This window comes from Anoplopoma fimbria, chromosome 3 (assembly GCF_027596085.1).
Source record: "Anoplopoma fimbria isolate UVic2021 breed Golden Eagle Sablefish chromosome 3, Afim_UVic_2022, whole genome shotgun sequence".
Taxonomy (NCBI): Eukaryota; Metazoa; Chordata; class Actinopteri; order Perciformes; family Anoplopomatidae; genus Anoplopoma; species Anoplopoma fimbria.
The window spans coordinates 7,317,688-7,339,856 of record NC_072451.1 but is presented as its reverse complement, the minus strand read 5'-3'; the positions used below and the strand labels follow the sequence as shown (position 1 = coordinate 7,339,856).

Here is a 22,169-nt window from a genome sequence, read left to right as displayed (position 1 = left end):
GGCAATAGACCGCTGCTTGCCCCAAATGATGGTACACATATTTTCACAATGAGGGTCACTTGTGTGTGAGCAGGGCTCAGGAAGGGCTGTCAATAGACCCCTTTATGAGACGGTGCAGGGGGAATTAGGCCGTCAATGGAGGGGACTAAGCCACGTATGCCATGTGTCCACACTCGACCCTGTTCTGTTTGTTTTGATGGCAGCACGAGACTGGTGTGACTGTGGGCGTTGTTTATGTTGGATGTGTGTCACGAGAGTTCCCACTAGATGAGAAACTGACCTCTCAGATTGCATCAGAGCCACAGGTGCAATCCATTTCTAGTCAAAACTTCTGGGGAACACTTTACTTTACTGTATTGAAACAATGAGTCCTAACAGTTTAAAATCTTTGTGTTGAGTTGTGCATTTGCAAAACAGATGTGTCATAATCGTTTCTGGGAAAAGCAGGGTTTATTGCGCAAAGCGTGTCTTAACAGTCAGGCACTTTAAGAGCTGGTGATTCAGTCTGCCTCTCTTTTATCTTAATAGATGGATTTCTGGGTGTCTGTTTCTCTACTCTTATTTAATTGTCATTTTAAAATAGAAACAAATGTTGAAAATTAAACTTACAGGGCAACTGATATGGGTAATGGTGAATTTGATTTACTATTATTGCAATGCATTTGAAAAGCATGTGAAGTATTGTGAAGATACTTCTGACTAAAAAAAGGTATAACCATAGATGTTTACTATTTTTTTTAACCAAACTTTAATCGTTGTTCTGCCATTTATATTTAGCTACCGTGATGCACAGGCATTCTCCAGGACCTCGTAACATCACTGTTGGGTGTGGTTTAAGGTGCAACAAAGCACATCGCTAACCACACCAAGTTCAGAGGTAAAACAGGCGTTAAACCTTCCACCTGAGAGAGCAGACAAACGCTGCTTTTCTACCTGGTGTTAAGTTACTCTTTACTGTAAAAAGTGAAGCACTGTAGACTTCAGTAAATGTTTTCATTGGCTTTAACCGTGTGTTCACACAAAACTTCAGGTTTATTTTAGAGGCTGCGTGCAATCAGGGAAGGCTTGAGTTGACGCAGAGAGTTCTTTCCGTTTACTCAATTCACGCTTTATTCAGGTGAAGCAAAAACATGTCCGAGTCTCGTTTTGATCGAACAAGCAAAGCAATTTATTTACAAACATACACAGGTAATAAGTGTCGCCCACGAGTCTTTAGTGTGCATCTTATAGCGACATCTTTGGGCTTGCAAACACAAATATGCTCAGTACTTTTTCACCTTAAATCAGCACAATTCTTGCTTTGTTCAACAATTTGATTTAATGTTGTGATCATTTCCACTAAAATATCATCAATACTTGGAGCAGCATTAAATACTTGTTTCCCCCTCAGAACTCTGTGGTACTGTGTAAGACAATTTCAAGATACTGAAATAAGAAAAAGAAAATCAAGTTGAGATACATGCCAAATGAATGAAATAGTATTTTTTAAATTGGTCACATTGGTTGTCAACTTTCAGTTTCATTTTTCTTTTTTTACTTAGTTTTCAAGTCAAGAAATGCTGATTAAAGTTATATGCAAATGTTTGATCCGTCATTGGTCCCTGTTTGGATCGCGTTTAGATTTTTCTTCTTCTTTTTTGAGGTCAGAGGTCAGGTCAAATAAAGTGTCCCTTAAGCCTGAAGGAAGAGGGTCTTAGTCCACATCTAGTGATTACATTTTCAACATGAGAGCACCCTGCTGCTTATTCTGATAACTGTTTAATGGCATTTTGCACTCATAAACACCTCTGAAACTACCTTCCTAACCCCTTTATAGCACCGTAAATGTGCTAGCAATACACTCTAACATAGAGCACAGGAAATTTGACAATGATAAAAGGGGGTCTAGTCTCTGTAAATCCATAGCAAGCATTTGACTGGTAGAAAATGAATGGAATACTTCAGTGAAAATAGGAAGTCCCATTTTGTCTGCAAGCACCTGTATGCAAACAATCAATACTTTTCATGCGGATAGTTGTGGCTAGAAACTGTGAATATACCATATGAGAGAAAATTCAAACGGTGCAATGATTGTGGTGTTTATGAACACAGCTTATTTTTCAGTGTTAGTTCCCAAGATTATTAAAACTCTGAAAAATTGTCCCCCTATGTCTCACAATCTTCAAAAAGTGCACTTTTTTAAGACGAGGGCTTGCGAAAAGATGAGTCACTCCTAGAAAGTCCAGCCAAACAAGCCACTTAAATGGCTTTAGTTTAACTTTTTTGCAGGTTAGGAGGCAACCAATCATATCAGATTTTATAAAAGAGAGATTCATGAAAAGAGATGATAAAAATGTTACAATCATTGGTTGCTTTAACTAAGATAAAAAGTTCACCATCAGATTAAAACAAAAAAAAGGCTCTCTTAATCAACAAGAGAGCTGGAAAATGTAGAAAGTGAAGATGAAGACGCAGGAACATGCAAACTAGAAAAACAACCTGTTTGCAGACGATCCAACCCTTTTTTTTTCAGAAGTCTGTGTAGTGATGATGAATGTAGAAGTCAAACAATAGAGGAAAGTTTGAGAATTGTGGGTCCCTTTGGCTGATTTCAGGTCTCTGAGAGGAAGGAGAGTGTTGTCGGCTGCAGTTGAGAGACAGCCAGCGGTACCTTGGGGCTGTCAGACGGGAGACGAGGAGAGAAATGGAAGGATGGATACCATTGGAATCAGAGGATCAGAAGAAGGCCTGGTGGTCGTCCTTCTGATGGGTCACTAATGCTAGGAGGTTTGCAGGAGGCGTCTGTAGTGGGGCATGATCTCGTGTTCTGGCAGGTGCAGGTTGAACTCTAACGCCACCAGGACCGGGAACTCAAAGGCTATCAGCTCTCTGCGGTTCACTCTGAATCTCTCTTCCAGTTTCTGCCAGAAAAAAATTGAGTTAATATTAAATAATAGATATGTACGATTCTGCATTGCTTATTGCTTCTCATTAGAACCGCTATTTTTAACCAGCGAGGATTGGCACAGAAGATTTGGACAAGATGAGATGCCTGTTGGATGTTTGACAAACCCACTGTTGATGCATTCACCATTCTCTACAAGCCAACTGGTAGCAGGGGTGGAATTTGACGAATAGACTATAAGAAATGTGTTTTTCCGGCAGTTCTGCAGGAATCAGAGTTTTGCAACTCTAAAGCTTTTATTAAAAAGGGGCACTCCACTGATTGTGTCGTGTCTTTCGTGGCTCTGAAAACAGCTTTTTTTAAGTCAAAATAACCTCTTATGATGTCACCAGAGTTAGCTCAGGTGTGGCTTGAGACTAGTCAGAATAATCAACAGTTCACTGCAGAACATTTTTACTATGTGTGATTTGTTTACTTTTATTTGAGTGATTTGGTGCGACTTGAGGACACAAATCATCATCAAAGTATGATAGAGGCACCGAAGTTGTGATTTTTGGAGGTTGCGAGTGAGGAAACTTACGTCTATCAGGAGCTTGGCCTCGTGTTTCTTGAGATCACCACCAATCTTGGCCGCCAGCAGGACACAAGCTCCAGCGCAGAGTTTCCGATTCTGCTTGTTTAGTTTGCCTTGAAGCACAAGTTTTTCAAAGTAGACGAAAGCCATGGCCACCGTCGGTTCCTCATAGCCACACTCATCCTGGGCCAACTTTTTTATCTCTCTTTTCAAGCTGCAGTGAGGCGAAAAGCAGAGGAGGAGGAAGAGAAAAGGGAAAAATAAATATGTTGATGTTAAAGAAAATAAATCATCTTTGTCATCACACATGCTTAATATGACACATTCTATACATTTCTGTCCGTTTTACCTCCTAATCTTGCTTAGTGTAAGCCTTATGTGGGGGAATTTCTCCTTGAAGGTTTCGTTCATGTCCTTCTTGAGGTCAGAGGGTTTGACGTATTCAATGACCGTAGTCTGAAAAGGAAAACCAGAGATGGTGTCAAAATGACCAGGCGTTCAGCCCTGGGCGGGGTGACTGGATCCTCACACACTAGTGTTGGATTCCACGGTGTCGCTACGTGGCTTTACCGAGGTCTGGTGTTGTTCGTGTCACTTGAAGGGTAAGTCTGGTGATATTCTGCATCTTTCTTATCGTCAACAAATCCCATGAAAAGAGCAGAAATAACAATGAACTAATCATACTGACACACAAACCCCACTGTGTGCATCCAAAGCCTGATGTATCTTATTCTTCTATGCCACAGAGCGTCATTGTTGTCAAAACACTAATAACAACTCCAATGAGCCGTAATGTTTCACTTGGTGACTTGTTCCATCACTACAATGAACACAGCGAACACAGCCACTGTGGTTATTTTGTGCTAGTGAGTATTTACAGCAGCAAAATGATGTATCAATCAGCCAATGAAAATTGTCCTCAACAATTATGATTTACTCCTGTTTGAGTAATGCTTGCTAAAAGTTTGAGTGCCCTGCGGATTTGGTAAATGACTGAGGTTTTGGGGCTTGGGCGTGGGCCGGAGCGCGTCAGACAGCACATTCATGTTAAAAAATGATGAGCACTTAGTTGGTAATCATCTTTTCCTGGGATTTGGTAAGGATAACAAAAAGACAAATCTGGAGAACACAAAAAAATATGATTGCTGACCAAGCTTTTCTTTTCCAGGCTTCCATTAGACGATCCTTAGTGTTTGTTATAACATGCTTTGAGTACCAGGTGGGTGAGTCACATTAAGGCCGTGTAATAAACCCTGCAGAACAAAGTACACTTCTAGCACTTTGCTGAATCCACAGCTTAAATTAAAGACCTTCTAGAGGCAAAAGGAATCGTCTTCTTCTTAGTAACACCGTCATTTACCAGCATTGAAGCTCTAGGAACATACCAACATTGCTAGTCAGACAGGGCAAGAAACACAAGCAGTATTATCCTAATGGTTCAAGTAATTAATATAATTACCCAAAATGTCCTTTGTAAATACTTCTAGGTTCAACTCTGACCTCCCATACTTAGAGCTCACAGGATTATTACAAACCCTTTGTCTGCATTGACTTTCAGTTCGAACCTGAAACACTTAAGCCAGATGATCTAACCCATTTCATTTGGCTTGCTTGATTAATTTATTCACTCTCACATGTACACACACATCGTGGCATATTGGAACACACACATTACACATATTACACTCATTTCACCCTACTCACCCATACGCCTAAAACAACTGACTGTGTTTCTGTCCACTGCACTAAAGTGACTAAGGACACACAATATTTTAAAATGACTCTCAAAATGCATGTATGGTATTGCAGGCATCTCTTAGAGTATGAATAATGGCATCCAAACTGAACACGTTACTGATCATGAACCATGAAGGAGAAGGAATGCTTTCGAATGAACATAAAGCAGAACGGCAATGACTTTGCGTGTTAGAAAATATACTCTTCTGTGACCATGTCTCACACTAAACATTTCATTACTACATGTTTTCACCGTGAGGATACTATTACACAAATCAATGAACCACAAAACCAACCACATCCTAAATGACTGAAAATAATATCCTTGGTGTTCTAGGTCACACATGTTTCTTCTAAATTGCATGCAGAGTACAAAAACTATTATTATCCCCAGCTTAAAAGTTGTTGCTTGAGAGTCACGTCTTCTAAATAGCCTGTGTTCAATCTGTGAAATGCTGAGAATTTACTGGTTCCACTCCTGTAGTAAACACAATGGCCATTGTTATGAGATGCTGGGTTTTGTAATTGGAGGAAGAGAACTGAAAAAAACAAAACAAAACACATAGCCTGGCCTTGACTAGCTATGTCATTCCTTGTTGTGTATTCTGCAAGTCTCCGTAACAAAAACAGTCACCAGGAAAGAGTGAATAGGGAGTCTGGTCAGGTTTTTTTCTTTATTTTTCCAGACAGGATAAGGCATCTGTTCTTTTCCGGAAAAGTAAGAGAGGGGTTAGTGCTGGGGTGAAAAAAATAAATAAAATCACTAACTGTTGCAACTTAATAGCTACTGCCCACTATACTGGGATACATTCTGTGTATTCATTCAGGTCCCAGAAAGTGGGAGAGAGTCTAGGCCAGTGGCCTTGTTGATTTAAGCCTTCTGAACATCCTCCTGGCTCAAAAACAGCTGATAAAACTCAGGAAGATTTTTACCAAAGAAACTGTCATGGCAACAAATCTTTCTGGTGTGTTATTGTTCTTGGTTGTGGTGGGAAAACAGAGTACAGAAGGCCCATAGTGACAAAAATAACCATTGAAAAAAAACCTGGGTGGTTCAAAGACATGGCCGCATATGCTGTTGTTGTTGTTATTGTCGTTGTTGTTGTTGTTGTTGTTGCTGGTAGTTGTGATGCGTTTCTCACCATGTAAGAGGGGAAGATGAGGACTCTCTTGTGTTTTCCACATGGCCACTGGGGGTCATCCAGCAGATTGGGGTCGTACTCGCGAAAGTCCCCCAAATCATTCCCTGCCACAGACAAACACAAAAAAAGCACGAGCTAGAAGTTAACATTTGCACTACCTTTTCCGATAAAAATAAACTGGATAAAGGAAAAAAAAAGTGAAGTTCTTGTTGGCAGTCGACTGACCCGTGTCTATGCTGCTCTGGTTGCTGTTGGCTCGGCCCAAACTCAGGCTTCTATGGCTGGCGTTGCGAGACTGAGAGAAGGACGAGGTTGAGTCGATGGTGTTTCTTCGACCACCCAGCACGTTAGTGGAATACAGGAACTGGGTGTAGGACACGGTCTGCAGACACAGGTGTAGTTATAATGGCTGTTTCATAATAGCTTAAACAAAGTTTGGCCTTGCAGTTATCTAACAGGTTGAACGGGTATAATAAATCATTTTCACTTGCTTGTCAAAGCACCAATAACCTAAAAGGTGTGTCAGTTTCAAATTGTCCCAGTACCTCAAACCAGTAAGTCAGCATGAACATAACAGCAGTCTGAAACAGACTTTCCTAAATGGAATGCAGTTTTTAATAATGTGATCAATTACGCCAGAGGTGTAATGTTATGAAACATGTAAATCTTCTAAATGTAAAAACCTAGTGCAATGTTTATGATAAACAGTTAAGTACTTAAAAGACAAATAAGTTGGCCGACTAGCTAGCTTAGTACCATTCTAGCCTCTGTAGTAGCAAACAACCAACAAGTTCATGAGCTAACTCATTGTCCTTCAAATTTCAAGCATTGATGAGCTGTTACTGAGCACATGTCTTTAGCAGACACACATGTGACACACTCAGGAATGAGAAGATACTGTGAAAAGTAGATGTTCAGAAATGTTTTGCATTATTTTAGAGGAAAGACATGTTTGTGATGTAGCCATTATTCCATGAGCTACCACTTTTGGAAGGTTTATGAAGCAACAGCATGCATGTTTCTGTCTTGCACATTAGAAGCTAGTAACTATCAGCTAGTATGGGAGACAAAAACGGTTAATATATTATCAATTTTTCAAAATGTTGAAAATGAGCACCGTGTTAAGGAAACTAAATCTTGGCCATTTGTAGTGTTTCATTATATTGAACACATTCTTGCAAAAACTGAGATTATATTTAGTGTAGAAAGTCATTTTTTAACCTTTTAGCAGTGGAAATTGTATTTAGTTTTCCTTTTCCCTCCCAGTGGTACCTCAGTGTAACTCTGTCATGTTTAGAGTAATTGGTACCTTTTCAATTTAATTCATATCATTGAATGTGAGTAAATCAAGTCTTATGTACACATTATACTAATTATACTCTAAAAACATGTAATTTTACACACAATGGAAAAAAACAATATTTTTGATTCTTTAAAGTGTTATGTGAATTTTTCTTAAATTTTTTGTTCAAATAGTAACAGTAGTATTTAGTTTAATATTCATCCAGTTATTAATATTTATAACGTGACTATATTCCCCCTCTCCACACAGCATATTTCTGCTGTGCATCTCACCTTTCCATCAGCTCCCAACTCCACTCCCTCCAGCCCGATCACCATCTCCTTGGCACTGACGCCTCCTGACGGGTGCCGCTGACGCCCTCCTCCTTCCAGCTTGACATCCCTAATGACCACAAGACCTTTAGAGCTTTCACTGTACAAACAAACTTTCATTCAGCTTCTTTTAACTCCCATCCCTTTCCTTAATCCTTCTTGCTCAGGCCTGTTCTAGCTCACCTCACCTCTCCATCTCTACCTCACAGATCGGCCCTGTATCGACCTGCACTCATCAGCTGGTCTAGTTTCTGTAACTGCTGGAGAGTAAAGTGTGTCAGTGGAGCAAACAGTGGAGAGCCCTCGACAGCACACATGTTGTGTTGGCCAATTTTCTCTGTATTTAATGTCTGCTGCTGAGAATGCATAGTAAACCAGGGCGATCACATGTATAATTAAAAAAAAAACGTGTGCCCATTAAGTCTATGTTAAATGGAATTTCAGCATTTCGATAAGAGGATAAAACCACAATATCCATCATAGCAGCAAACTATAAAGTAAGAAATATCAATTAAAGTAGACATCGTTTACTGCTATAATTTAACTATACTTTATGATTTAAAAACTGAGATTGTTTTTGTGGGTTGAAATGTCTCTTGGGCTTGCAAGAAGACAAAGGCAGCCAAATATCCACTTCTGTTTGTGTAATATTAACTTCAGCCTTATTTTAGCACAATATTTACATTGTGGTGTCAGCAGACAGCAGACATTAAATCGTAACACTGTTTTGTTTTTCTACTCTGCCCTAATCTTCCCTAGCTCAGTCATGCTTTCTTTTCAAACTGGCCAGATAAATAGAAGAAATGACACAGTCGGCTCTCACATGACTCTCCCAGTGTTTTGACAACATGTGGGGCCAATCCGACATAATGCAAACAGTGTTATTTGGCAAACAGGCACATCAGGGCACGCTGTTGATAGATGCATCATAGACATGAAGATCCCCAGGCAGCAGACGTCTCACAGAACAGTGGAGATTAAATAGAAAAGGGGGAAACATTTGAGACGGAAAGCTTTCTAAGGAGAGAGCTTTTCTAAGAAGCGATCCCAGAAATGTAATTGTTTTGCTTCAGTCTGCTGAGAGTAAGGAGAAATGAAAGGGAAAATATAAGAGAAGCTGACATTGCTTTATAACATGCACGGACAGGAATCACTGGCTTCTAACATCTGTATGTTAGTAGTGTTATGACCCATGCTAAGTGCTCGTCATGCCCTGCCAAATGCTTCTAAATCTAGCATCAAGCACACAAAGCATAACTATTAACCGGACTAAAAGAATCTTGACCCTGTGTAATACTTAACAGCTCATATAAACAGTTTCAAATTGTCCTGATTGGCTTGTAATAATATTCCCCTGCAGTCTTGCCTGAGCTTCAACCATTACACTAAACTCACGAGCATCAGTTAATCATACTTTATTATTCCCAGTGAGGACATTTCCTCTGCATTTAACCAATCTTAGTTTTTACCCCGGAGGCCAACTGCAACTACAATGCATTGCCAGGAGCATTACCTAACATGCATGTATTTTAGGGTGAGAGAAACTGAAGCATGTGGGGAATCCCATGCAAACAAAGGGAGAACATGCGAAGTCTGCACAGACTAGCTACAGTTGACCGCAGCGGGGTTGGATCATAGAACCATCTAGGTGTCATGAGACAGTGATGCCCCATAAATAGATCCAATAATCCAATCAAATAGTCTTTTAGTCTCCAAAGTTTCATGTTTATTTTTCCCCTTACAGGAATAGTTTGACATTTTGAAAAGATGCGCCTATTTACTTTCTCATGGACAGTTAGATGAGAAAGTATGGTCAATAAGAAGCTGCGCCCAGTAGTTTGTTAGCTTAGCATGAAGACTCAAAGCAGGGGGAAAATATGAGCCTGGTTCTGTCCAAACTAAGATATAGAGATTTTTTTAAACCTATTTGTTTATTCGGTACAAAAATAAAGTAGAGAGGCATCTATCCAACTTTTTCAGTACTGATACAATACCTCATCTTTGGGTATCGTCCGATACAGAGCACCAATCAGATACCAGTGTTTAATCAATAAACTGTAGGCCTCACTATGACTGATTGGGATTATTTTAGTAATACATAGAAATTAATGAAAATTATATCTGATACGAGGTCAGGCTATTGTAACGGATACCCCATCCAGCTATTTGGGTCAGTATCGACCCGATATCCGATACTAGTATCTGCATCAAGTATAAAGAAAAACTGTGGTTTTTCTGCACTATATTGCTATAGTTTCACATCAAACAGACGGATACGACAGAGTTAGTGCTTTCAACTAACTCTTGGCATGAAAGCTGATAAGTACATTTCCCAAGATGTCAAACCATTCCCTTTGAAATTCATTAGTTTGTGTTGTAACTTTAGGGACCATGCCAGACTACACTGCAAAATTCGGCAATTTTGTTCAAGGGGCGGTAGTTACAGTAATCATGAGGACAGAGACAGAGAGAGAGAGAGAGAGAGAGAGAGAGAGAGAGAGAGAGAGAGAGAGAGAGAGAGAGAGAGAGAGAGAGAGAGAGAGAAACTACATGCAATCATCCTTTTGGTGCCCGTTGGTCTACTAAAATGTTGATTTGCAGTTACAACACCTGACTGAGCCAACCAAAGTCTAACAGTAAACTGTCAATTAGCAGCAATGAGCAGTCAAATTGGATAGCCCTGGGGGCTCATTAACCCTTAACCTGACACTGATTGGCTGGCTTTGGAAATTCCACGAACAAATTGAGCCTTTTATGCTCTTCACTAAGCCCCGGTGTGAAGCTTGTATTTCTGTGCATTGTATTCTCTGGCGTTTATCTGTCCCCTTTTCTCTTTAACTTCCTCAAAAAACAAACTGGGGGGGGGGGTCAGAATGTGGACAATACCAGAGCTATCCCTATGAAAGCCAGGTGGGTTCCCATTACATGGAACCAAGCGTTGTCTACACATGAGCCAGAATACATTTTTTTCTCTAGCACCAAGGGGGTTAAACTTTTAAACAAAGATTTAACAAAAGGCAAAGATTAAACAAGAATGGCTTATTAGAAACTGCCATAACTGTGTGCAGAAAACTCCAGTCAAAAAATAGAAGACAACACATGAAATAAACTAAGAGCTAAACTTTCTAAATCTAAGAAACAGGAACCCCGACAAAAAAGGTGAGTCTTGAATGCTAAAAAGCCAGCGACAGTTGCAACAGACAAAAATGGTTTGACTTGAACAAAAAGGAGGAGTGGCTACGAGCCACAGGAGCCATTAGGTGAAAAGCAATACAAGCAACAAGCACTGGGCAACAATAAACAAAAATTAATCCTTTTAAGCCCATTTCAGCCCGCTGTTTATTGATTTATCAAACCATTATGGTAAAAATGCATCCACCAAAACCAGCCCTTAGCAAAGTATGCACCAGTCAGAGGAGAGTATGCATCCACAGAAATAGAGCGATGAGAAAAAACAAAGGGAAAGAGGGAGCACAGGCTGGAGGAGGTTACAAAGTTCGGCATGCTGTAGGATACATACCCTGCTTGGCTACAATCTCGATAGGGCAGGACAGAAAATACACTATAGAAGGATCTTCTGCCACTGATAAGGACTATCCTAAAAAAACAAAAATGGTAAACAAGCTAATCAATATCTATCTGACAATATCCACAGGTTAAAAATTGGAGAGTGTGTGAAGTTAAAATAAGAATTAGGAAAATGAGATGAAACTGTGTGTGTTGTTTTTGTGGTACTGTAGCACATGTAGCATGTAGTCAGAGGTTTGGGGGCAACAATGATGCTTTTTTGTTATAAGGTCACTTCTGTTACCATTTGCTTTTTTTAGAATACATTTCCTAGTACGTGTCAATACATGCATGCATGACGAGTCAGCAGCACAGGGAAGAATACTTAAAGTAACACGTCTTTTAATATCTGCAATGCACAGACACATAATGAATATCACTACTTAAAAAAAAAAAATCTACATCAGATATAAACAACACTAGGTCAACAAGCAGTTCTTAATAGTGTGGAAAAAATCCAGCTCACAGTTATTCCACGTCAGATGTGGATGTGCTTATGAAGATAAACAACTTTACCTATCAGGAGTCCTGATTTATCAGGATAAACTTATCAAATATGGTGAACTGGTTGTCTAAACAAGAGATACTGCACTAACATCTGCACAATTCAACTGGATAATGATTTTTCTAAGAAAGCACCAGAACTACACTCTGCATCACAGAATACCCTGAAAAACAGCTGACTCAGTTAGATTTCAAATCCAAAGAATGTCTGGAGCAGTAAAACACTTCCTTGGTCTCCCGGCCCAGAATAAAAAAATAATCATTTTTCCTTTGTTTACTGTCTGCACAGCCAGTAACCCGTCAACATTAACTGTTTTTTTAATATTTGGGGATTTGTGTGCTGCATACGCGCTTATGTGCACTGCGATACAATATGTGATTTAGCTTTTAGTAGTGATTGCATGGTGTGATTCCAAAATGTTTCAACAGTGATCAACTGAAGGTTAAAAGAAAAATTAAATCAGATATTCTGTTTGAAATGAAAAGGATTCTTAGTTTATTACATTTAATTTATGAGTCAGAATGACATGCAGTGAACGGGCCAGGTCTGCTTGCCTACGATGTGGCTTGTAATTTGAGAAACATCCAAACTGCAGTTCATTGACTGGGGCAGCCTGCCATTATCCACTGAGGACTTGTATTGACTAACGGGTGGCGTTGTTTGCCATCATACCTTCCATTGCGAATATCATGTTGCCTCATGTTCTTTATGAAGTGGATCTTCTTGAAGCTCTTTGGTCGGGGGGAACCCGATAGGGTTCGGCATCTAAAATGTAAAACAAACACAAAACATCAGTACCACAAAAAAACAGAGAATCCTAGTGGGACACATTACACTGAGTTAAATGTCTCAGAAGCGTATACAGTATTAGACAATGTGACCGGTATTTCAGTGCAGTTCGCTACCTGCGCAGAGGAGCATTCTCCTCAATGTCCTCTAGCGTTTCAAGCGAAGAGCGCTGAGAGATGAGTCTCCGTCTGGGAAGACAGACAGAGACGAAGTTAGAAGATATGAAGAGACATCAACATACCAAACACAGGACCAACTGTCCATCTGCAAAACAGCTTAGAGGAGGACTACATAATGATATAATCCTCAGTGTGATCTTTTTTTTGTTGCCAAATACATAGACACATAGTCCTGCAAAGCAATTTGATTAAAAGCACTAAATCAAAGCCAATTCCACAGCGTAGCAATACCTAAAATTGCAAGAGTGGGCAGTAAAAATCAATCCATTTTCCTCACAAACTGAGGTCAGTCTAGCTTTTAGAATAAAACCAAGGTATCAGCATTCACACACACAGACAAACGAAATCTCCATTTACCTACTTTGGGTGAATCAATGGGTCAATGAGTGGTTAAAACTGCTATAAACCTCACTATACTTTTACAAACCTATTGAGAAACTGAAGAGCATGGGAGATTCCTAACACCTATTTCCCAGCAATAAACAATTATTTGTTATCTTTTGAAAATGTTTGACATTTGTGCCATACCATTCACACATTTTAGGTACAATACCTTTCACGATACCTTAGTTTTAGGACTAGAGGCAATAGTAACAAAATGTGTTAAATAAAGATTTTTTTCTTAAAGAAAATATTTTCAAAATATGGAAAGGTTTCTTGATTTAGACAAAGATCTTATCAAATAAATAACCTAAGAATTTGACCATGCATACAAAACAAACTTTTTATACTTTACTCTTCTTAAAACTGGATTTCACAGACACATTTAAGTCAGTATTCAAAAGGCAGTAAGGTTTAATACAAACCCTTAAAACTAAATATGAAACCATCAATAAATCTGCAGCAGCAGAGTTGGGAAAGCCAAGTAAGATTGCACAAATATGTGTTCACACCATGCATATTGTGGTTAATCGTGGACTACGCAATTCTTCTCAGAATGTAATGCCGTACACATGGCAGCATTTAAACAACTATTTTCTAAAGTTGGAAAGGTTTCTTGATTTAGACAACGATCTTATCAAAGAAATAACCTAAGAATTTGACCATGCATACAATGCCAACTTTGGATACTTACACTTTTTGATACTAGATGTCACAAACAGATTTTATTCAGTATTCAAAAAGCTTTAAGGTTCGATATAAAGCCCTGAAACAAAATATGACTGTGGTCACTGAGGCCTTGGAGCAAAAGGTTAAACAATGGTGTGAAATGATCACGAGTCTCTGTGTGGTTCATTTACAAAAAACAAGTCTTGGGCGGTCCAGATATGATCAACCATCTACACCACTGTGTGCCTGTGTGGTCAATGATCAGTCCTCAATCTGGCGTACATCACAGACAATTTTCCAGGATCAGAGCTGCTGAGAGGATAACGAGTTGGCTCAAAGCAACCACTTTGTGTAACACATTTTGTCACAGATGGACTTTATTTCACACTTCGGTTTGCTCGACTCAACAGGCTCATTCTGCTGGACCACTTTTATATGATCGGCTGCCAGTTTAAGAAACAAACCCACATGTGATAGCTAAGTAGGCCTGCGCTGTTCCAAAATTAGATTGTAATTGTATGTTTAGCACCACAATAACGACATAATCCAACATCATTAATCTGCTTTATAAAGTGGCCACACTCAAAGTAGTGGAAATGAACACATTAGTGGTCAAATAACTAAATCGCTACGCACTCTCCCAAGGGGTCTATCAATAAATCTGCAGCAGCAAAGTTGGAAAAGCAAAGTAAGATTTCAAACAAATGTCTGTTCGCACCATGAGTATTTGATTTAATCTTGGACTACGTTATTCTTTTCACAATGTAATAGCGAGAAACAAGCTGATGACACTTGCCCTGACCCAACCCTCTCTTCACTGAACATTACAAAAAGGGGGAGTCGGCAGAGCGGCTGGTTAATGTACGACAGACCATGAGGACAGATTAACAAAAGATGACTCCGTCCTTGAGGATCTCTCAGGGTTTAAACCGATGCAAGCCGAGTGAACAGCGTACGCCTGAGGAGACGAGTTTAGACAAGTGTGTACATGAGGACCCAGAGTGGAGCAGACAAGAAACCCAGAGCCATTATACTGGTTAACCTACTGCACTGTACATTATGACCCTAATGATCATAAACTGGGAGGAGGAGAATTAAAAACACTCTGATAAAGAGCGTAAAGAACAGAACATTCTTTTTGTCCAGAGTGGAACGATGAACAGCCGACATGGTTGTTATGAAGGGGTGTGAACTCTGACTGATGGTCAGATGAGTGGATGGATCATGTGGTTTATAGTCACTCTTACATCATCCCTCTGGTGGAGGAGATAGATTGGTTGGATAGAGATCTGAGAGTACAGACAGTCTAAGAGGACTTGTATCTTCCTCATGATGCTGCATCACTTCATTCTCGAAGCTACTTAATATTAAATGAAGCTTTTAGAACAATTTAGGTCATAAGAAAACATTTCCATGTCGTCATGCTTCCATATTTTAATACATTAAGAGCTGAAATGTGACGTTGGCGTGTAACATATTACTGTCCATTGCTAATGAGAATGTAAAAACCACCTCATCTTAATATTAGCATAAAACTGAATACAATTTAGAGTTTTTGACTGAAGGCTTCACTTAAAGCTGCACTAATGGGTATTTTTGTATGACTAGATGGATCAAACGACTGATGTGTAATGCGAGAGGTGATGCATGTAATATGGAACAGACAGATTTATTAAACGGCACTGCAGAGCTCTACAGAGACCATTAAAATGTTTCATCTTTTAACAGACAGACCCACTGAGCACTAGCAGCCTAGCATGAAACAACAGAATAAAAAAAATTGCATCAAGCTTTCAACATAAAAGGAGCCTTTAATCACCTAATGAGCCAGTTACTGTTCTCAGGAGTCGGTTGAGACCAAAACAAAGCTAAAAAGAGAGTGAATATATGACTTGCATTCACCAGGTTGGCACTTCTCCAACTGGGTGCTAATATTTCTCCTCCAGCTGGATGTGTAGGAAACTGTTTGCCAGCACTTTCGCCAAACCAACTGTATAAGGTAATACCAATAATAAAAAGTGTTTTCAGCTTCTTGAGCTGGCCCCAAGGTTTAGATTTGTGGCCTCTTAATATATGACTCATGTGCATATTGAGAGAGTTATTGTTTGCTGTAATCATCCCTCCTGTCCATTCTAACTGTGAAGCGATTTGATTACTTCTTAGGAAGAGAGAGGCTACCAAATCCACATTTCATGCTCTGAGTAAATAATAATGCATCGTAAACTTCATCCCATCCCCATGAGGCTTCAGGAGTCTGACTCAGACAAATCAAGCGTGTATCCTTCAGAGCTACTGTCTTTTTAGTACAATTCACCCTTGGGGTTATCCTGCGCAGTGTTTCCTTGCAGAGCTGCAGTGGAGGGTTAGTAACAAAAAGATGGGTTTTCGTACTAAAAGGCTTGCAACAATGGAAGCTAGATTTCATTAACTTTGCCTGCTGATGCCTCATATAAGCTGTGACTGGATTTTTGCAGGAAAGGAGGAATGTACGGTAGATTTAACAACGACTAATAGCACTCAATGTACATACAGGCATGAGTTTTGTACTAGGACAGACCGAGAAATCCAAACATGTCCTCTAACTCTGCAAAGAGTCTTACACTGTGCCAAAGCAGAAATAACTTCTTATTGTAGCCATCTGTCTCCACTTTGTGTGACACTTTTGTCGTTATTCCAGTCCAAAAAATATCTCAGTGAATTGTTACTGATCCTCAAAACTCATTCACTAGTTGGCCCAGGGGCATGTTCCCAGTTCTTGAGGACACAGCTGACCTGTGAGGACTTTGATCAGATCCAAAGACCTGCAGGAAGTGTTTTTAATGCAAAAGATGTTTTCCAGGCCGCTACAAATCCTGGAAACAATAACACTGTGCTGGCCACTTATTCACCTCAGACATAACTCCTACCAACTAGGGTTAGAGGAACAGTCTGTATATACTGGATTTGACCGGGCCAAAAGCTTTAAAGAAACCTCAGTATAAATCAGTGGCAAAGGGGCAACAACAAGCATCCTTCAGTATCTCCAACACAATTGTTGCCTTCAGTGATTTTATTTAAGCGTGTCTGATAAATGCAATCCATGTAACATAAAGATGTTTCTATGCAAACACAATGCAATCCTCTTGCAATTTAACTGTTTTCCAAAAGGCTATTGATAATCCTGCCCAGCAGTGCCATGCAACGAAGCTATAAAACCCAAGTGGACTATTTAGATGTGGAGATTAAGCCGTTTCACACGTACGCCCTGTTGGCAGCTTGCCACAGGACATAGTCTTCCCTTTTTCGCCGGAGAGTCGCTGAGTTGAAATAAATGTCATGTTCTGGGCTTCTTCACACAAATACAGCCAAGGCCATTGGAAATCTGATTATTCTGATGATTATAAAAAGAAAAAAAAAAATCCACTCAGAGCAGTTCAGCCTCTTTGATCCTCGAACACACAGGGAGTACAAGCAGGATGAATCAGCAGATTAAAAAAAAAAAAAAAAAAAAAAAAAAAAAAAAAAAAAGAATGAATGGGCAGAAAAAGGAAGTTAATGAAACAGAAAGACTGTTAGCTGTTCAGGGTGAGAACATTTTTCAAAACCACATGCTGACTGTTACTTTGTTTTATACTTGAAGAGGATTTCTCAGTTAAATCTCAAGGGATTTGTTGGGGGTGTTAGTTGACAGCTCAGACACTGAGAAGGAAAATGAAGCATTCTTATATAATCCTGTGATTATGCCAACCATGACCTCAACGAACAAAAATCAACCTCATAAACCAGAAGTATGTGACCCAATCACACTACACTCCACAGGGCTATTATAATGGCCTGAACTGCTTGTTTTCCAGCCACATCTGCTGCCTCATGGTAAAAAAAAAAAACTTGTTAAAATGCTGCTCAGAACATGATTCATTCTACCTAATGATGCTGGGAATGTAACTAAAAGAGTACGCAAAAAGACCTGGATATGTTTTATGGGGGGAAAGGATGGAATGAAAATAGCTCTACACCTTAGGCAGACAAGGCCAGATGGTAATAGGTATGCTATGTTTAAAGCTGCAACACTTGGCGTGCTGATTCATGACGGATGAAGGCTGAGGAGTGGAAGGAGAGCTGAATGTGAAATCATCCATCATTATCATTATTTGGTCTAAAGCAGATTTGGCCTCAGAAAGTCTCTTTTGGCAGCACATCAGACGCCCTGCGACTTCCTGAATGGGAGCAGGAGTGAAAGCTAAAAGTCTGAGGAGAGAGTGTGTCTCCTGATGCCTCTGGGAGAGGAAGTGGAGGACAGAAAATACAGAGCGGAGAGCCAGGCTGCTTCTCAGAAAGCCTGGGCATCCTGCCTCTCCCAGCCAGGGACCTTTGGACACGTTTCCACCAGCTGACCTCAGAAAACAAACCAGTCACTGTGCAGGGCGCTCGTCTGTCTGGGCGCTGAGGGAATATGGCCGCACTGCATCAACAGGTTGCTTACTTTTTAACGTGAGAATTAATTTTGACATCCTCCGAGCACATTCCAAAGGCAGAGTACAGTCAGGGTTTAACGACTTCGTACGGTATTTACAGTATGAGAGATGAGATGCAACAGGGCTGGGTGTTAAACCTCAAAACTTTTGTTGGTACCAACTGAAACTTGTCTAAAGCACAAAGTATTGAAACCTGTCAAGTGATGGAAGCTGGCAGAGATATATTTTTTTTGCACAGTTTATGATTTATTTAATACTTTTGCCAATTTTTGACAGTATTTCATTCAGGAAAAGTTCTAGCACAGCTGCTTATGTTAAACATTTGAGAAGTTTGGCTTTTTTTTTTTTTAATGATACCCTGCCAAAACAGTGGTGGCAAAGAAGCATTAAAATGTATCAAAAACAACATAGATACCCAACAACACTATTATACAATATATTATATTACATTACATACACACCATGAAAACCTATGTAAACCATAACTTTAATTTTAAGACTGACAGTTCATTCTCGACCTTGAAAACAGTAGTAGACAGAACAACCTGTCCGTTCTGGAGCTTTCGATCGTGTCACATGATCTCACTCAGCAGGTGGAGTTTTCTCAGCTGCAATGGATTGCAGATTTTCAAATTTCAGTTTTTCTAAGCACTTAAGGACTTCTCTTCCATGTTGGCTTAAAAGTTTAAGCTTAAGAACGGCAAAAAAAACCTGGTCAGACCTGCTATTTCCAAGCTCAAGAATGAACTTTCAATCTCGACTTTTTCGCCAACATGAACAGGAAAATGAAAATGTAAACATCTTTAATTCCATCTGCACAAGTAGATTGTGTGATATGCTTGAAAACTCCAAAACAGCTAAATGGGCTTTGTGAGGAGACTGTTTTGTCAACTCATGTTAACTTCATTTTGAGCCTTTCTTTCACTTCAACTCTGTTTAATTTTGAGGCAGCAGTTAAAAGGATAGTTCTTAATTGCAAGGTGTTTGTGATGTTTTGTTTATTCCCTGTACTTTTTGAGCGTCAGTAAACTGTAAATGATCTCTCAGAAAATAAAAGCACATTTTGAAATGATTAATGATGTCTTGATTGTTATATAAACTTACTCAATGCACTTCCTTCACTATCAAAAAGTACAGATTTAGACTTTCCAAGGGTTTTTAGTTTGCCAGTGCAATTTTCTCGAGTTCAGGAAAGGGGAACTAAATGCCTATTGAGTGTTTCGCCATGAAGCAGCGCTTCCTGAGAAGTCTGGCAGAGACAACAGAGTGAGGAGAGGATTTTGGTAAGGGTGGCAGGGGGGATGGGGGGGGGGGGGTACGGGGGCTCTGACTGGAAAGCCGAGCAGAAAGGATTGGACAGCAGGTTCTGACAATGAGCGAACCACGAGACGACTGTTACTGACAGCTGTCCCGCGGCGAGGTTAGACCCTCCAAACTCTCCTTGGGCGGAGAGAGGACAAATAAAAAGACATCCACATGGAGCAGCAAACCCCTGTTGTTAATGTGGTGGAACAGGGGTGTAGAGTTACAGGATGTTTACATCACGCTGAGGAGAAGGAGACGGCAGGTGTGTGACAGGGAATGACATTCACAAAAAATGATTTGAGGTATAGTAAATTTGACAATGAGCATGAGAGCATCTGCACAAGTACGTAATAAAAAGAAAGAAACTTCTGAGGTGTGCTGCTGTGAGTTCTCTCTCCTCTCTGGGGAGAAACTAGGTTACAGCTCCACAGCTGCTGGAGCTGTGATCATACTGCACCGATCCATCTCTGTGCAGACCAGTGAATCATAAGATTATGACCACCTGCACATAATCAAACAGCTGAACTTTATCCTTCTGATGTGTATTTATTGCGTCCGGGCAGACTGCGCTGCTGAGAACTGCGAGCACCTTTTCCAAAACAGATGACTTTTAAAAAAGAAAACTGCAAGACAAACAGTTCCTAGAGTTGATTCATTCAGGGCCCTGGTTAATGTGGTTTTGGAGGAAACGCAACACAAACACTTCATGCACTGGAAGTTCAATAACTGGTGTGCCAAATTGTGAAATGGAAAAAAGGAAACCCTGATGATCTACCGTATGCTACTGTAGACTGGTGGTGCGAAATAAACTGCAATAGAGGCTTATTCATCCTATTGAGAGGAAACAGGGTATTAAAAACAAATGAAATGTTGACTGTCTGCTGATAAGCGAGTTTACCAAACATGAGGACTGGACTGCTTCTGTGCATTTCTCCTCTGATTGTTTTTTTTCCTGGGACATGGTTAAGTTTTTTGTTTGCTTGCTATGATGACATCAATGTTCAGTTTAACAGCCTGACTGTGCAGATCCTGCAGACAAGATTGCACCTTTATCATCTCACACACACACACACACACACACACACACACACACACACACACACACACACACACACACACACACACACACACACACACACACACTTATACTGCATGTTCCCACACACACACAAACACAAACACCAGACCTCCATGCTCATACAGTTACCTTGATCTCTGCAGCTCTATGGCAGAGTTGGCTATCTGACCGCCCTCCAGGCTGTAGTTCCCGGAGGTCTGTCTGGAGTAAGCGGCAGGAAGGATTCCCTGAGTGTAGGTCTGCAGCCTCCCTCTGGTCGACGCTGGGACGGCGGAGAACGGGGAGCTGAACGTGGAGGGCAGGAACGCGTCTCCCTCTGCGTCCGGACCCGTCCCGAAAGCCTGGTTTGCAAAAGCCAGCGCCTGGGCGGCCGTGTTCGCCGCAGCCGCCGCTGACGCTGACGCCGCCGCGGCAGCAGCAGCGGCAGCGGCAGCAGCAGCGGCAGCAGCAGCAGCGGCGGTGGCTGCGGCAGCGGCAGCGGCAGATCCTGCAGCCCCGTACGCAGCGTGCTCCGGGGAAACCATCCTCCTAGTCCTGGGCTCAAGCGACTCATCCTCCTCCTCCTCCTCCTCGTTCTGGTTGTCTGCGTCGTCCTGCACGGGTCTCCCGTCCAGAGAAATGTTGCTGAGAAAGGACAGCGCCGCTTGCCTCCTCCTCGGGTCGATGCGTTTCCGCGTATGCTCGATGCCGGAGTGCTTGATCTGAAGCGTGGATGTGTTGTTGCTGCTCGTGGCAGCCGCCATGGTCCGCTCCCAGTGATCCGATCCCCCCCGCAGCACTGCTCTCACCTGGCTGGCATTAATGAGTGTGTGAGTCGTGCTTGTGTTGGTGTTGGTGCATGGTGTAGTGGCCTCGTCGTTTAAGTACACGCGTCCAACTGGGTGAAAACAGGGAGGTCACGTGTGTGCAGTATTGTGGCAGCACACAGAAAATTTGGACCAATGGGCTGTCAGGAATACATGTGGGTTTTTTTTTTTTTTTTCTCTCCCCCCCTACCTTTTTCCCGACTGCTGGAGCTCGCTTCCCTGACAGCAGGGTATGCCAACATTACATAAACTAAAGCATGTTATCTCCTAAACAATCTGACCTGCACACACACAAAAAAAAAAAGCAACATTTTTCATTATGCATCAATTTGGGGGAAACAATATTCATCCAAGAAACGTTTTGCATAATGGCAAGAAAGTGTTACATGCATTACATATTTCACTAAAGCATTGATGCTGCTTCCTCTGTCCACACAAGGCAGAAGAAGCTGCTGTGTGCACAATGATCCATGGAAGCTGTCACA

General features: G+C 40.8%; 1 protein-coding gene across 3 annotated transcripts; it reads right to left on the bottom strand.

Annotated features, from left to right (window-relative positions):
• Positions 1-1,080: 1,080 nt before the first annotated feature.
• Positions 1,081-21,768, bottom strand: cables1 (Cdk5 and Abl enzyme substrate 1). 3 transcript variants are annotated; one of them, XM_054626415.1, is made up of 10 exons: positions 21,008-21,768; positions 12,929-13,000; positions 12,696-12,788; positions 11,472-11,549; positions 7,913-8,021; positions 6,563-6,719; positions 6,338-6,441; positions 3,808-3,914; positions 3,465-3,672; positions 1,081-2,900 (listed from the first exon to the last, which is right to left on the bottom strand). In XM_054626415.1, the coding sequence occupies exons 1-10, from the start codon at positions 21,619-21,621 to the stop codon at positions 2,760-2,762; spliced, it is 1,683 nt and encodes a 560-aa protein (XP_054482390.1). In that variant the 5' UTR covers positions 21,622-21,768; the 3' UTR covers positions 1,081-2,759. The 3 variants fall into 3 exon arrangements, with proteins under 3 accessions (XP_054482390.1, XP_054482405.1, XP_054482397.1); XM_054626430.1 differs by lacking the exon at positions 11,472-11,549; XM_054626422.1 differs by lacking the exon at positions 12,929-13,000.
• Between the last annotated feature and the right edge of the window lie 401 nt (positions 21,769-22,169).

Coding starts and splice junctions, on each gene's coding strand:
- cables1 (XM_054626415.1), bottom strand. CDS start 21,621: ATGGCGGCTGCCACGAGCAGCAACAACACATCCACGCTTCAGATCAAG. Junction 13,001..21,007: donor ATAGAGCTGCAGAGATCAAG/GTAACTGTATGA, acceptor CTGTCTTCCCAG/ACGGAGACTCATCTCTCAGC. Junction 11,550..12,695: donor CATGATATTCGCAATGGAAG/GTATGATGGCAA, acceptor TTGTTTTTTTAG/GATAGTCCTTATCAGTGGCA.